This window comes from Sapajus apella, unplaced genomic scaffold (assembly GCF_009761245.1).
Source record: "Sapajus apella isolate SASKATOON/1434 unplaced genomic scaffold, GSC_monkey_1.0 scaffold166, whole genome shotgun sequence".
NCBI lineage: Eukaryota > Metazoa > Chordata > Mammalia > Primates > Cebidae > Sapajus > Sapajus apella.
In genome coordinates, this window is record NW_022437106.1 from 807 (window position 1) to 13,741 (window position 12,935).

A 12,935-nucleotide genomic window follows, 5' to 3' on the forward strand; every position below is an offset into this window, starting at 1 on the left:
ACACACTTTGCAATATAATATTACATTTTAAAAAGAAAGATCCTGGCCAGGCGCGCTCACGCCTATAATCCCAACACTTTGAGAGGCCAAGAAGGGCGGATCAGCTGAGGTCAGGAGTTCAAGACCAGCATAGTGAAACCCTGTCTCTAATAAAAACACAAAAGTTAGCTGGGTGTGGTGGCAGGCATCTATAATCCCAGCTACTTGGGAGGTTGAGGCAGGAGAATCGCTTGAACCTGGAAGGCGGAGGTTGCAGCGAGCTGAGATCACATCACTGCGCTCCAGGCTAGGGGACAGTGTGAGACTCCATCTCCAGCTAACTTTTGTAAAAAAAAAAGCAGTTGGGTTTGAAAAGTGGCTTGAGCCTGGGGTGACTCCAGAAGGTACTCCCTGCATCTTCGGTTTTCCCCTTTCTGTTGCACAGAAACGTGATGTCTCTGCTAGCAGCCGAAACATTCAGCTTACAGTTTGACAACCGGCGGCGGCGTAGAAAGAAAGGGCCTTACTACCCCAGGAGGGCATACTTGTGTTACCAGCTGACGCCGCAGAATGGCTCCACGCCTACCAGAGGCTACTTTGAAAACGAGGTGCCACACGGGCTCTCTGGGCACAGGACCGGCAGGGGCTAACCCCATCCGATGTGTGCAGAAAATACGTGAAATGCCTGCCTAGAAATTTCTCAATTGCTGACCTCACACCCTCCGTGTTTTCCTAACCCTCGGTCCCTGCCTCGGTTTTGGCTTAGCTGGGTCTGAGTGGCCCAGCTTCCCTGGGACGCTCCCCATTCCTTCCCATCCCCTGACCTCCCAGGAAGCCATCCCTTCTGTAGAATCCCTTCTGTAGAATGCTCCTTCTGCCCCTCTTTGAGGAAGCTGACATTTACTTATTCTCCCGATCTCAGCTCAGTCACCACTTTGGGGAAGCTGAGGGGCGGCGCCGCGGTCTGAGTGCAACTCCATCACATCCCTGCCTTCCGCTCTGCTGCCTGCACTCACCTGCCCCGCCTCCTCCCAACCCCCTCACCCCCCGGCTCTCACCTGCTCTTTAGGATCCCCAGGTTGGACACAGCCTCCTGGGCGGGTGTCCAAAGGCAAAGTCGACAGAGCTTTGGGACTGGGGCATGGAGGTGTCCTCTCCTCCTCTGGACGCTGGATCTTTGTCCAATTTAGAGAAAGCTGTGGAAATCCCGGGACAAATGAATTAACACAGGGGTGCCTGAGTGCAGGGCTGTACAAACCAAGAAAGGCAGGAAGTGGGTGCTTGCCAGGCTACACACTAGAAAGTTCACCGGACAGACCCCCTCCGCCCCCCCACCCCCGTCCCAGCCCCCCTCCCCTCTGCCACCAGTCACGTGAATCCCGGCCTCTGTCTTCTTATCTTCCTTCTCTCTGTTTGGGACCCTCTCCAGAAAAATCGCCATGCAGAAATTTGCTTTATTGACGAGATTGAGTCCATGGGACTGGACAAAACCCAGTGCTACGAAGTCACCTGTTACCTCACGTGGAGCCCCTGTCGCTCCTGTGCCCAGAAGCTGGTTGCCTTCGCCAAGGCTCAAGACCATCTGAACCTGCGCATCTTCGCCTCCCGCCTGTACTACCACTGGCGCCGGCGCGGCAAGAAGGGGCTGCAGCTTCTGTGGAAATCCCAGATCCCCGTGGAGGTCATGGGCCTCCCAGGTAGGAAGGAGGCTTTGCAGTTCCAAGAGGCCAAAACCGCGGGGTGGGGGTGGGGGGGAATCTGTGGGAGGTCAGGAAGGAAGGATTGTGGCCCAGTTGAGGCCCAAGATCCGACGCCACCCAGGAGGGAGAATTCCCCTGAGAGAGCACTGTCCAGGGAGAGGAAGAGAGGAGAGGGGAAAGGAAGGAGGAGCTCCTGGCGCTGCAGCTGCTGCCCCGCCTGGCTGCTTTCTCCTCTTTCATCTCAGAGTTTACTGACTGCTGGGAAAACTTTGTGGATCACGGGAAACCGCCTCCCTTCAACCCCTCTAAGAAGTTACAGGAGCTAGGTGAAGCAAGTCGATCCATAAAGAGACGACTGGAGAAGATAAAGGTGAGATGCTGTCCTGCTGCTGCCCACTGCCCCCTCACCGCCGGCCTCCGCCCCACTCCTGATCACGCCTCTGCCCTGCTCTTCCCCCTACTTTTTTTTTCTTTTCGCTTTGGAGACAGGGTCTCACTCTGTCACCCAGGCAGGAGCGCAGTGGTGCGATCTCAGCTCACTGTGCGGCCTCTGCCTCCCAGCTTCAAGTGATTCTCATGCCTCAGCCTCCCATGAAGCTGGGAATACAGGCACCCGCCACCATGCCCAGCTAATTTTTGCATTTTTAGTGGAGATAGGGTTTTACCATGCTGCCCAGGGTGGTCTTGAACTCTTGGCCTCAAGTGATCCACCTGCCGCAGCCTCCTAAAGTGCTGGGATTACAGGTGTGAGCCATCGGGTCCGGCCCCACCATCTGCTTCCTTTTTGTGTTCTCCTCTCACACCAAGGGCTCCCAGCTCCTCCCTCTCTCCCTCTTTTGTTCTTTTAGATTCTAGGGGTACATGTGCAGGGTTATTACATGGGTATACTGTGTGATGCTGAGGCTTGAGTCACCCAATCTACTGGAACATGGCATCCAATAGGTAGTTTTTCATCCCTGGTCCCCCTCCTGCCCCCGCTTCTTTTGGGGTCCCCAGTGTCTATTATTTCCATCTTGATGCCCATGTGTACCCCTTACCATATACAAAAATTAACTCGGCTGGACACGGTAACTCATGCCTGTAATCTCAGCATTTTGGGAGGCTGAGACGGGTGGATCACAAGGTCAGGAGTTCGAGACCAGCCTGGCCAACATGGCAAAACCCCGTCTCTACTAAAAATACAAAAATTAGCTGGGCATGGTGGTGGGTGCCTATCATCCCAGCTGCTCGGGAGGCTGAGGCAGGAGAATTGCTTGAATCTGCTAGGTGGAGTTTGCAGTGAACTGATATTGAACCACTGCACTTCAGCCTGAGTGACAGAGCAAGACTCCATCCCGAAAAAAGAAAAAAATTAACTCAAGATGTGTGGGGCATGATGACTCATGCTTGTAATCCCAGCACTTCAGGAGGCCAAGGTGGGTGGATTGCTTGAGCCCAGGAGTTCAAGACCAGCCTGGGCAACATGGCAAATCCCCATCTCTACAAAAATATGAAAATCAGCCAGGCATGGTGGCATGTACCCATGGTCTCAGCTGTTCGGGAGGGTGAGGTGGGATGATCGAGTGAGCTCAGGGAGGTGAAGGCTGTAGTGAGCGAGATCATGCCACTGCACTGTAGCCTGGGCAACAGAGTGAGACTTTTTTTTTTTTTTTTAAAGGGCTGGGCGTGGTGGCTCATGCCTGTAATCCCAACACTTTGGGAGGCCAAGGCAGGCGGATCACCTGAGGTCAGGAGTTCAAGACCAGCCTGACCAACATGGAGAAACCCTGTCTCTACTAAAAATACAAAATTAACTGGGCATGGTGGCACATGCCCGTAATCCCAGCTACTCAGGAGGTTCAGGTAGGAGAATCGCTTGAACCTGGGAGGTGGAGGTTGTGGTGAGCCAAGATCACGCCCCTGCACTCCAGCCTGGGGAACAAGAGCAAAACTCCATCTAAAAAAAAAAAAAATTAACCCAAGATGAATTAAAGACGTAAATGTAAGACCTCAAACTATAAAAATCTTAGAAAAAGGCTGGGCGCGGTGGCTCACACTTGTAATCTCAGCACTTTGGGAGGCCGAGTCAGGTGGATCACGAGGTCAGGAGATTGAGACCAGCCTGACCAACATGGCGAAACCCCGTCTCTTCTAAAACAAAAACAAAAACAAAAACAAAAAATTAGCCAGGTGTGGTGATACATGCCTGTAATCACAGTTACTCAGGAGGCTGAAGCAGAAGAATCACTTGAACCCGGGAGGTGGAGGTTGCGGTGGGCGGAGATTGCGCCATTGCACTCCAGCCCCGGGGACAGAGCAAGACTCTGTCTCAAAAAAATAAGAAAACCTTAGGAAAAAACCTGGGAAATATGAAATACTCTACTGGACATTCATCTATGCAAATAATTTATGACTAAATTCTGAAAAGCAAATGCAACCAAACCAGAAATTGACAATTGCGATCTAATTAAATGGAGCTCCTACACAGCAAAAGAAACCATCAACACAGTGAACAGACAAGCTCCCTTTTCTAAGATGCTCTTGTCACCCTCCTGTTTTTCTCTGGACCTTCCCTGCCCTTCTGGTGCCAGTCCTCTCTTCCTAGTGATCTCATCCTCACATCTCCCTCCTTCCTCCCTGTGTTGTCTTACCAGTTGCTACCTCCTAACTTCTCTCTTTCCCTCTCAACAGTCCCCGTTTGTGGATTTAGAGACTGGCTTGAGAAGTTTGCAGCTTGGACCCGGATCCCCCTCATCATCAAGAAGCAACTTGAGATGACTGTCCCTGGGGCATGTCATCGGGTCATCGCCTCATAGCCTGCTGGCCCTGTGAGCAAGCACCAAGCTCCACAGTGCCTGTTCCTTGCCCCAGACCTGGCCTTACCCAAGTACAGAAGAGCTTTCTTTCCTCCTTCTTCCATTTTGCTTTTCTAAGCGGGTGAATAATTTTATAATTGAAAAAAATAAAGATAATTTTAAAGTCTGTAAATCTGGCCACCAGGTGCAGTGGCTCACACCTGTCATCCTAGCAGTTTCGGAGGGTGGGGCGGATGGATCACCTGAGACTAGGAGTTCGAGACCAACCTGGCCAACATGGCGAAACCCTATCTCAACTAAAAATACAAAAATTAGCCGGGCGTGGTGGCGGGCACCTGTAATCCCAGCTACTCGTGAGGCTGAGCCAGGAGAATCTTACTTGATTCTTTTGGGTTGCAGGGAACTGGGAAACTTTTTTGGGGGGAGCAGAGAAATGGAAGCTCCCAGGCAATTTTGTTCTCTGATACTTCATTTTATTCACCTATGGAGTTGAATTCTGGGCTTTCTGTAAAATCAATGTACATTTCAAGACGGGAAACTATTTTCAAGTTTTACTAGTGGAATTGCATTTAGTCACCAGCCAGATATAGGACCTTTGAAATAAAATATGAATTCTGAATAACAAGAGGAGTGGAGAAAATATATTTATTTTATTGGAACCTGGGGGGTGGAGGTTGCAGTGAGGCTAGATCGTGCCACTTCACTCCAGCCTGGGTGAAAGAGCAAGACTCTGTCTCAAAAAGAAAAAAAAAAAAAACAAGAGAAAAACGTCCATAAATCCCGGGTGTTATGGTTTGAATATGTCCCCTCTGAAACCAGGTGTTGCCAATGTGATGGTATTAAGAGGGGGCCCTTAGGGGATGACTAAGCCATGAGGGCCCCTGCCTCATGAACAGGATGAAGGCCCTTATACAGGAGGCTTCTGTAGGGCTGTTGGCCCCACAGGGTCGTGGGGTGTCCCTTATGCTGTGTTGAGGCACAGGATCAGAGAAGAGACAGGAGACTGAAGAACTCGAGAAGAGCAGCTGGACTCGGGGGGCCATGCCACCTATGATCGGAGACAGGTGAGGCCCCGAACGTCCAGAAGTGTCTGTATTTATTAGGTACAAGACAGGGGGGTAGGGTCATGAGTGAGGTCATCTATAGGCTTAGTGATAGGGCATACATAATCACGTCAATAGCAGGTGAGGGGGCCACCCCATTATGTCGCCTAGGAAGAGAGGTGGGCCATAAGCAGTAGGGGGCCACGCGCAGTAGGGGGCTATGCCATGCACAGTAGTGGAGGATCATGTACAGAAAAGGAGTCCACCCCCATTAGGTCACTGAGGCAAGGAGGTGGGCTGTGTGCAACAGGTGTTGTGCACAACACTTCTTATCTGGGGGCTGGAGACTTCAAAGGATTTCTAATAGAAGGATACTGTAAGCCAATGCAGTGGGAGCTGACAGACTTGTGCTCTTCTCTAAGATATTTATGGGAGGATGATTTGAGCTAGCACAGAAGTGAGAAAAGGCTGACAGGGGGTACACCTGCCGTGACTGGTCACACCAGAGGGGTTCTTCTCCCTTGGTTATTTGCGGGATCTCAGGCCTGAGGCCTCCTTTCCATAGGAACTGGATGCAAGGTACTACAACTCCTTTATCAGGAGGACAGGCTCTTGCTCCAAGCCTGCCATACAGCATTACAGCGTATGCCCTTTCAGGCAGGGAGGCCAACACCTGGGTCTTTGGTTCTTGTCCTAGTCTGGCTGTTTTCCCATGTACTGCTTCCGCTTTGTGACTGCTCTAGGCATTCCTCCTACTACAAACTACCATCTAGTTATATGGAAAGATTATATAAATCAGCGCTAAATGTGTCGGTACAGCTCTGACTACAATACCTATATGATTATATAGAATACCTATATGATTATATAGACTATAATATTTATATGACTACATAGAAAGATTATATGGAACTAAGTATGCTAGATATAAGTACTAAGTATGTTTATATAAGCTAGATATATTATGCAGTAAGTTACTATATGATTATATAGAAAGATTATATAAAGGAAATAGCTGAGCAATTAATAACACTATAAGCTAAGATAGTCTTCAGGCACTAATTGTGCCTGAGGTTTGCACAGCTCTCCTTCCTTGGTGCTGCTCACGTCGGGGGTTACCTACAGGCTTCATTCAGGCATTGGCTCACTTGCCCTTCCCCCATCCACGATGTGAGGATGCAGCGCTCCTCCCCTGTGGAGGGTGCAGCAGCAAGGCACCACCTTGGAAGCAGAGAGTGGCCCTCACCAGACACCGAATCTGCCAGTGTCTTGATCTCTGACGACCCACCCCTTGGTGCTGTGACAGTAAATTTCTATCGTTTATGAATCACCCAGTCTGTGGTATTTTATTATAGGACGTATGGACTAAGATACTGAGTTACAGCCAGGTGCAGTGACTCATGCCTGCAATCCCAGCACTCTGGGAGGCTGAGGCAGGTGGATCACCTGAGGTCAGGGGTTTGAGACCAGCCTGATCAACATGGAGAAACCCTGTCTCCACTAAAAATTCAAAATTAGCCGGGTGTGGTGGTTTGCACCTGTAATCCCAGCTGCTTGGGAGGGTGAGGTAGGAGAATCTCTTCGACCTGGGAGGTGGGGGTTGCAGTGAGCCCAGATCTCGCCACTGCACTCCAGTCTGGGCAACAGAGTAAGACTCCATCACCCACCCCCCCAAAAAAAGGCAGGGTGCCGTGGCTCATGCCTGTAATCCCAGCACTTTGGGAGGCTGAGGCGGGTGGATCACCTGAGGTTAGGAGTTTGAGACCAGCCTGACCAACATAGAGAAACTCCATCTCCACTAAAAATACAAAATTAGCTGGGCATGGTGGTGTGTACCTGTAATCCCAGCTACTCGGGAAGCTGAGGCAGGAGAACTGCTTGAACCCAGGAGGGGAGGTTGTGGTGAGCCGAGATCGTGCCATTGCACTCCAGCCTGGACAACAAGAGTAAAACTCCATCTCAAAAAAAAAAAAAAAAAAAAAACAACCAAAAAAAAACTAGGAAGGATTTTATTCTACAGCACCAAAAAATTAAAAATCAACAATGCTCTATTGAAGGAGTCCCTGTTGAGTCTAGAATCACTGGATTATTTTGTAGTCCAGGTAACCTCTGTCTCTTCTCAGTATCTAAAAGTGTTCAAATAAATAAGGTGAAACTCTATGGAGCAGAGGTGCCCACAAAATTGATTGAAAAAAGCAAAAAACAGCCGGGTGTAGTGGCTCATGCCTGTAATCCCAGCACTTTGGAAAGCTGAGGTGGGCAGATCACAAGATCAGGAGTTTGACACCAGCCTGGCCAACATGGTGAAATCCCATCTCTACTAAAAATACAAAAAAATTAGCTGGGCGTGGTGGTGGACGCCTGTAATCACAGCTACTCAGGAGACTGAGGCAGGAGAATCGCTTGAACCTGGGAGGTGGAGGTTGCAGTGAGCCAAGATCACACCACTGCACTCCAGCCTAGGCAACAGAGAGAGACTCCATCTCAAATTATAAAATAAATAAATAAAAACTATAACTATTTAAAGTCATTTCCACAGTTAATTGCTTAAGGCTGATGCAGTTTCTGAAAACTTTACAAGCATGCAAAATCCGAGAAGATGGTATCTTTTAAAAGATTCGTAAAAGGATGGAAAGAACTCCGAAAAGCACTCTTGAATACAGGCCTCTAATAACTTTAAAATCATGTCATAGAAAAGTAAATACATTTTAAAATGTCATATCATGGGTAAGAATTCCCCATGAATTCCCCAATTCTGCAAGAATTCCTGTAACTCCTGGGTAAGAATTCCTGTAGCTTCAATTAAAAAAAAAAAAACCAAAAAACACAAAAAAAACTGACAGGTTTATAAAACTGCTAACACAAGTAAAACAAAAATGAATTACATACCAAAAAAATACTTTGCCAGATTATCATGCTAAATTGGCCCATACTAAAATTATTTAGATAGACAATTTGAATGAACTCAATGGTCTAAGTCAGATTACCTATGCTAACCCATTGGGTATCAGTGCTACACACCTACATTGGAGAAACAAAGGGTATTCCAGAGGACATGAGTCCAGTGTTAAGCATGGACTCCTGGAGAACCAGGACGGCCGCCTTGTCCTTCCTGAGTCCTTAAAGCTTTTGTTATTAAAGGTTCTGCATTCCATGACCCATCATGGAAGAAATAAAATAATCCACATTGAATATATTGATGTGGTGACTTATAAATTGAGGAAATCGTTTATTTTTATTTATTTATTTTTGAGATGGAGTTTTGCTCTTGTTGCCCAGGCTGGAGTGCAATGGCATGATTTCGGCTCACTGCAACCTCTGCCTCCCAGCTTCAAGTGATTCTCCTGCCTCAGCCTTCCGAGTAGCTGGGATTACAGGCGCCCGCCACCATGCCCATTTTATTATTTTTAGTAGACAGGGGGTTTCATCATGTTGGCCTGAGGCAGTGGCAGCCACAAATAAACCTCTGGAACACCGAATAATGAAGGAAGTGGTAATTTTATTCGGCTGGGAGCTGCGGCAGGCATAGACACCTCAACAACTGAGCTCTCCGACAAGGAAAATCCTGGCCTTTTTCAAGGCTCACAATCTAAGAGATGTAAGAGGTGCACTTGTGAGAGGGTCGTGGTTGATTTAGCAAGCGTGGGGGGCGTGACTAGATGGCGGTCTTGAGAGGCTGAGCAAGAACAATGACTTCCGGGATAAGGTTCCCCCATACGGTGCCTGTGGTCTACAGATAGGATTGTGGTTAGCAGTAGGGGGTTTAATTTTCTTTTTTTTTTTGGAGATGGAGTCTCCCTCTGTAGCCCAGGATGGAGTGCAGTGGTTCGATCTCGGCTCACTGCAACCTCCACCTCCCAGGTCCCAGTTCAAGCAATTCTCCGACCTCAGCCTGCCAAGTAGCTGGGATTACAGGCATGAGCCACCATGCCCAGCTAATTTTTGTATTTTTTAGTAGAGACAGGGTTTCACCATATTGGCCAGGATGACCTTGAACTCCTGACCACGTGATCTGCCCACCTTGGTCTCCCTGAAGTGCTGGGATTACAGGCCTAAACCACCACACTCCCCTCCACCTGCCAACAGAGATTCTTTACAGATGTAAATTTTCCCTCACCAAGGACAGCTTTTGCAGGGCCATTTCAAAATATGACAAAGAAACATGTTTTGAGGTAAAATATTTTTATTTTCTTCGTTGTTTCATGATGCTTTGCCAGAGTCAGGTTGGAAAGTAAGTCATGATATATAAGCTTAAATAAAACCCATCTTAAAAGAAATTATGATTTGTAGAGCATGACTCCCTAGACCCTTTAGATAGGAATTTGAGCAAGATGAAAAAAATCACAGTATAGTTTTCATCACGTGTGTAACAAGCTGTCCATTGTTCCCCTGCACCTATAATAAAAGTTTAAAAAATAGGCCAGGAGCAGTGGCTCACGCTTGTGATCCTAGCACTTTGGGAGGTCAAGGCCGGTGGATCACCTGAGTTCGGGAGACCAGCCGGACCAACATGGGGAAACCCTGTCTCTACTAAAAATACAAAATTAGCTGGGCGTGGTGGCTTATGCCTGTAATCCCAGCTACTCAGGAGGCTGAGGAAGGAGAATTGCTTGAACCTGGGAGACAGAGGTTATAGTGAGCCGAGATGGAGCCACTGCACTCCAGCCTGGGCAACAAGAGCAAAACTCTGCCTCAAACGAACAAAAAGTTTAAAAAATAAAGCATTTTTAAAAAGAAAATGTGGTATATACAAACAGTAGACTATTAGGAGAATGCCATATGCTACAAAATAAGTGGTATACACACAGCAGAATATTATTCAACCTTTAAAAAGGAGATTCTGTCATACACCACAAAATAGGCAAACCTGGAGGACATTATGCCAAGTGAAATAAGCCAGTCATAAAAAGACAAATACTGCATGATCCCACCTCCTTGAGTTGTCCAGAACAGTCAAAGTTAAGGAACCAGAATGTAGGAGGAGGGCTGTCAGGGGCTGAGGGAGGGGGACATTGACGGTTGTCATTCAATGAGTATAGAGTTTCAGTTTTGCGGCTGGGCGCCGTGGCTCACACCTGTAATCCCAGCACTTTGGCAGGCTGAGGGGTACCTCAGTCAAGAGATCAAGACCATCATGGCCAACATGGTGAAACCCTGTCTCTACTAAAACTACAACATTTAGCAACATTTAGCTAGGTGTGGTGGCGGGAGCCTGTAGTCCCAGCTAGCTGAGACAGGAGAGAAGCACTTGAACCCAAGAGGCGGAAGTTGCAGTGAGCTGAGATTGCGCCACTGCACTGTAGACAGAGCAAGACTCTGTCTCAAAAAAAAAAAAAAAAAAAAAAAAGCTTCAGTTTCACAAGATGAAAAAGCTCTAGAGATCTGTCACCAAACAATGTACGTACAGTTAGCAACACTGGGCTGGGAGAGGTGGAATCCCAGCCTCCTCCCTGAGGAGGGCGAATTGCTGGAGCTCAGGAGTTCAAGACCAGCCTGGGCAACATGGCGAAACCTGTCTCTACCAAAAATACAAAAAAAAAAAAAAAAAAAAAAAAAAAAAAAATTAGCTGGACATGGTGGTGTGTGCCTGTAGTCTGAGCTACACAGGAGACTGAGGTGGAAGGATCCCTGGAGCCCGGGAGGTGGAGGTGGCATTGAACCAAGATCGCACCACCACATGACACAGGGAGACCCCATCTTCATAAAAAAAACCGCTGAACTGTACACTTAAAAATGGTTAGGAGGCTGCGTGTAATGGTTCACACCTATATTCCCAGAATTTATAGTTTGTAGGGCATGACTCCCCAGACCTCTTAGGTAGGAATTTGGGCAAGATGAAAACATCAGAGCTTAGTCCACACAAAGCAGAGGAATAGAACAAAAGGCATACTAATTTATTAACATGTCCATGAGGGAGGTCAACAGAGGGAGCGCTCCCAGCCCACAAAGACCTGCAGCAGCTCATATATCATCTTGAGGTTACAGAAAGATTTCGGGCTTGGAACCTGGCAAAACAGGTTATGGGAAGGGGAGAAGAGGAGGCCTGGCTAGCAAAGGTGGTCTTGTTAGGTAGATGAAACCTCACAGATGGCAATCCCTGGAGGAAAAAGATGGTAAATGTTTCTTTCAGACCTTCAGGGTGTCAGACTCTGTTTCTCTTTCCTAGATCTGGACAATGGAGGGCCTCAGAGAAAGCCAGGCTGCAGCAATGAAGATTTTCTACAGATACGAATCTCCCCCACAAAATGCTGCTTTGGCCAGGCACGGTGGCTCAAGCTAAGGCAGGTGGATCATCTGAGGTCAGGAGTTCAAGACCAGCCTGGTCAACAGGGCAAAACCCCATCTCTACTAAAAATACCAAAAAAAAAAAAAAAAAAAAAAAAGCCAAGTGTGGTGGTAAGTGCCTGTAATCCCAGCTACTCGGGAGGCTGAGGCAGGAGAATCGCTATAATCCAGGAGGTGGAGGTTGTAGTGAGTGGAGATGGTGTCACTGCACTCCAGCCTAGAGGACAGAGTGAAACTCAGTCTCAAAATAATAATGATAATAAAAGACCACTTTGTAAGGCTACTTCTGTTTGCAGGAGCAGCCATCTCAAAATATATCAAAGAAGGAAATTTTGATTACCTTTACTAGCCTTTCAGGTCTCAGAAGCAGATAGATGATGATGGATAGACGGATGACTAGAAGAATAGATGGACAGATAGATAGATAGGCAGGTAGAGATGAGGTCTAAGCTCTGATTTTCTCTTTCTTTTTTATCTTGCCCAAATTCCTAAGGTGTCTGGGGAGTCACGTCCTATAAGCCATAAATTCTCATCAGATGGGTTTTATTTAACCCTCTATATCCATTACTTTCCAATATGACCGGACGAAGGGATTCACCTTGCCTGCTGCCTAGACAGAACTGATTTCTATCAAGACAGGGCAACTGCAATAGAGAAAGAGTAACTCAGAGCAATTGCAGTAGAGAAAGAGTAATTCACACAGAGCTGGCTGTGCAGGAGACTCGAGTTTTATTATTATTCAAATCAGTCTCACTGAAAACTCGGGGATCAGAGGTGGTTTTTTGTGTGTGTGTGTTTGTTTTTGAGATTGAGAATTCCTCCGTCATCCAGGCTTGAGTGTTACTGGTGGTAACTCAGAGTCTAGCACCTTTTAAAGGCCTGAGTAGAAAACATTTGTCATCTATTGTCTCTAAGGGCAGCCACTATGAGACGTCAAAAGAACCTTGATTTCCACAATCTTTTATCTTTTATTTATTTATTTTGAGATAGTTTTGCTCTTGTCCCAGGCTGGAGTGCAATGGTGCCATCTCTGCTCACTGCATCCTCTGCCTCCCGGGTGCAAGCAATTCATCTGCTTTAGCTTCCCGTGTTGCTGGGATTACAGGCGTGTGCCATTATGCCCAGCTAATTTT

At 47.5% G+C, this 12,935-nt stretch overlaps 1 protein-coding gene across 1 annotated transcript; it reads left to right on the top strand.

The window, feature by feature from the left end:
* Positions 1–335: 335 nt before the first annotated feature.
* On the top strand, positions 336–4,646 carry APOBEC3H (apolipoprotein B mRNA editing enzyme catalytic subunit 3H). The gene is made up of 4 exons (XM_032267124.1): positions 336–587; positions 1,409–1,676; positions 1,925–2,049; positions 4,350–4,646. The coding sequence occupies exons 1-4, from the start codon at positions 432–434 to the stop codon at positions 4,434–4,436; spliced, it is 636 nt and encodes a 211-aa protein (XP_032123015.1). The 5' UTR covers positions 336–431; the 3' UTR covers positions 4,437–4,646.
* The last annotated feature ends 8,289 nt before the right edge of the window (positions 4,647–12,935 follow it).

Excerpts from the sequence above, each read along its gene's own strand:
- APOBEC3H (XM_032267124.1), top strand. The coding sequence starts at position 432 with ATGTCTCTGCTAGCAGCCGAAACATTCAGCTTACAGTTTGACAACCGG. Across the intron at positions 588-1,408 it reads GAGGCTACTTTGAAAACGAG|AAAAATCGCCATGCAGAAAT; the intron begins GTGCCACACGGG and ends GACCCTCTCCAG. Across the intron at positions 1,677-1,924 it reads GGAGGTCATGGGCCTCCCAG|AGTTTACTGACTGCTGGGAA; the intron begins GTAGGAAGGAGG and ends CTTTCATCTCAG.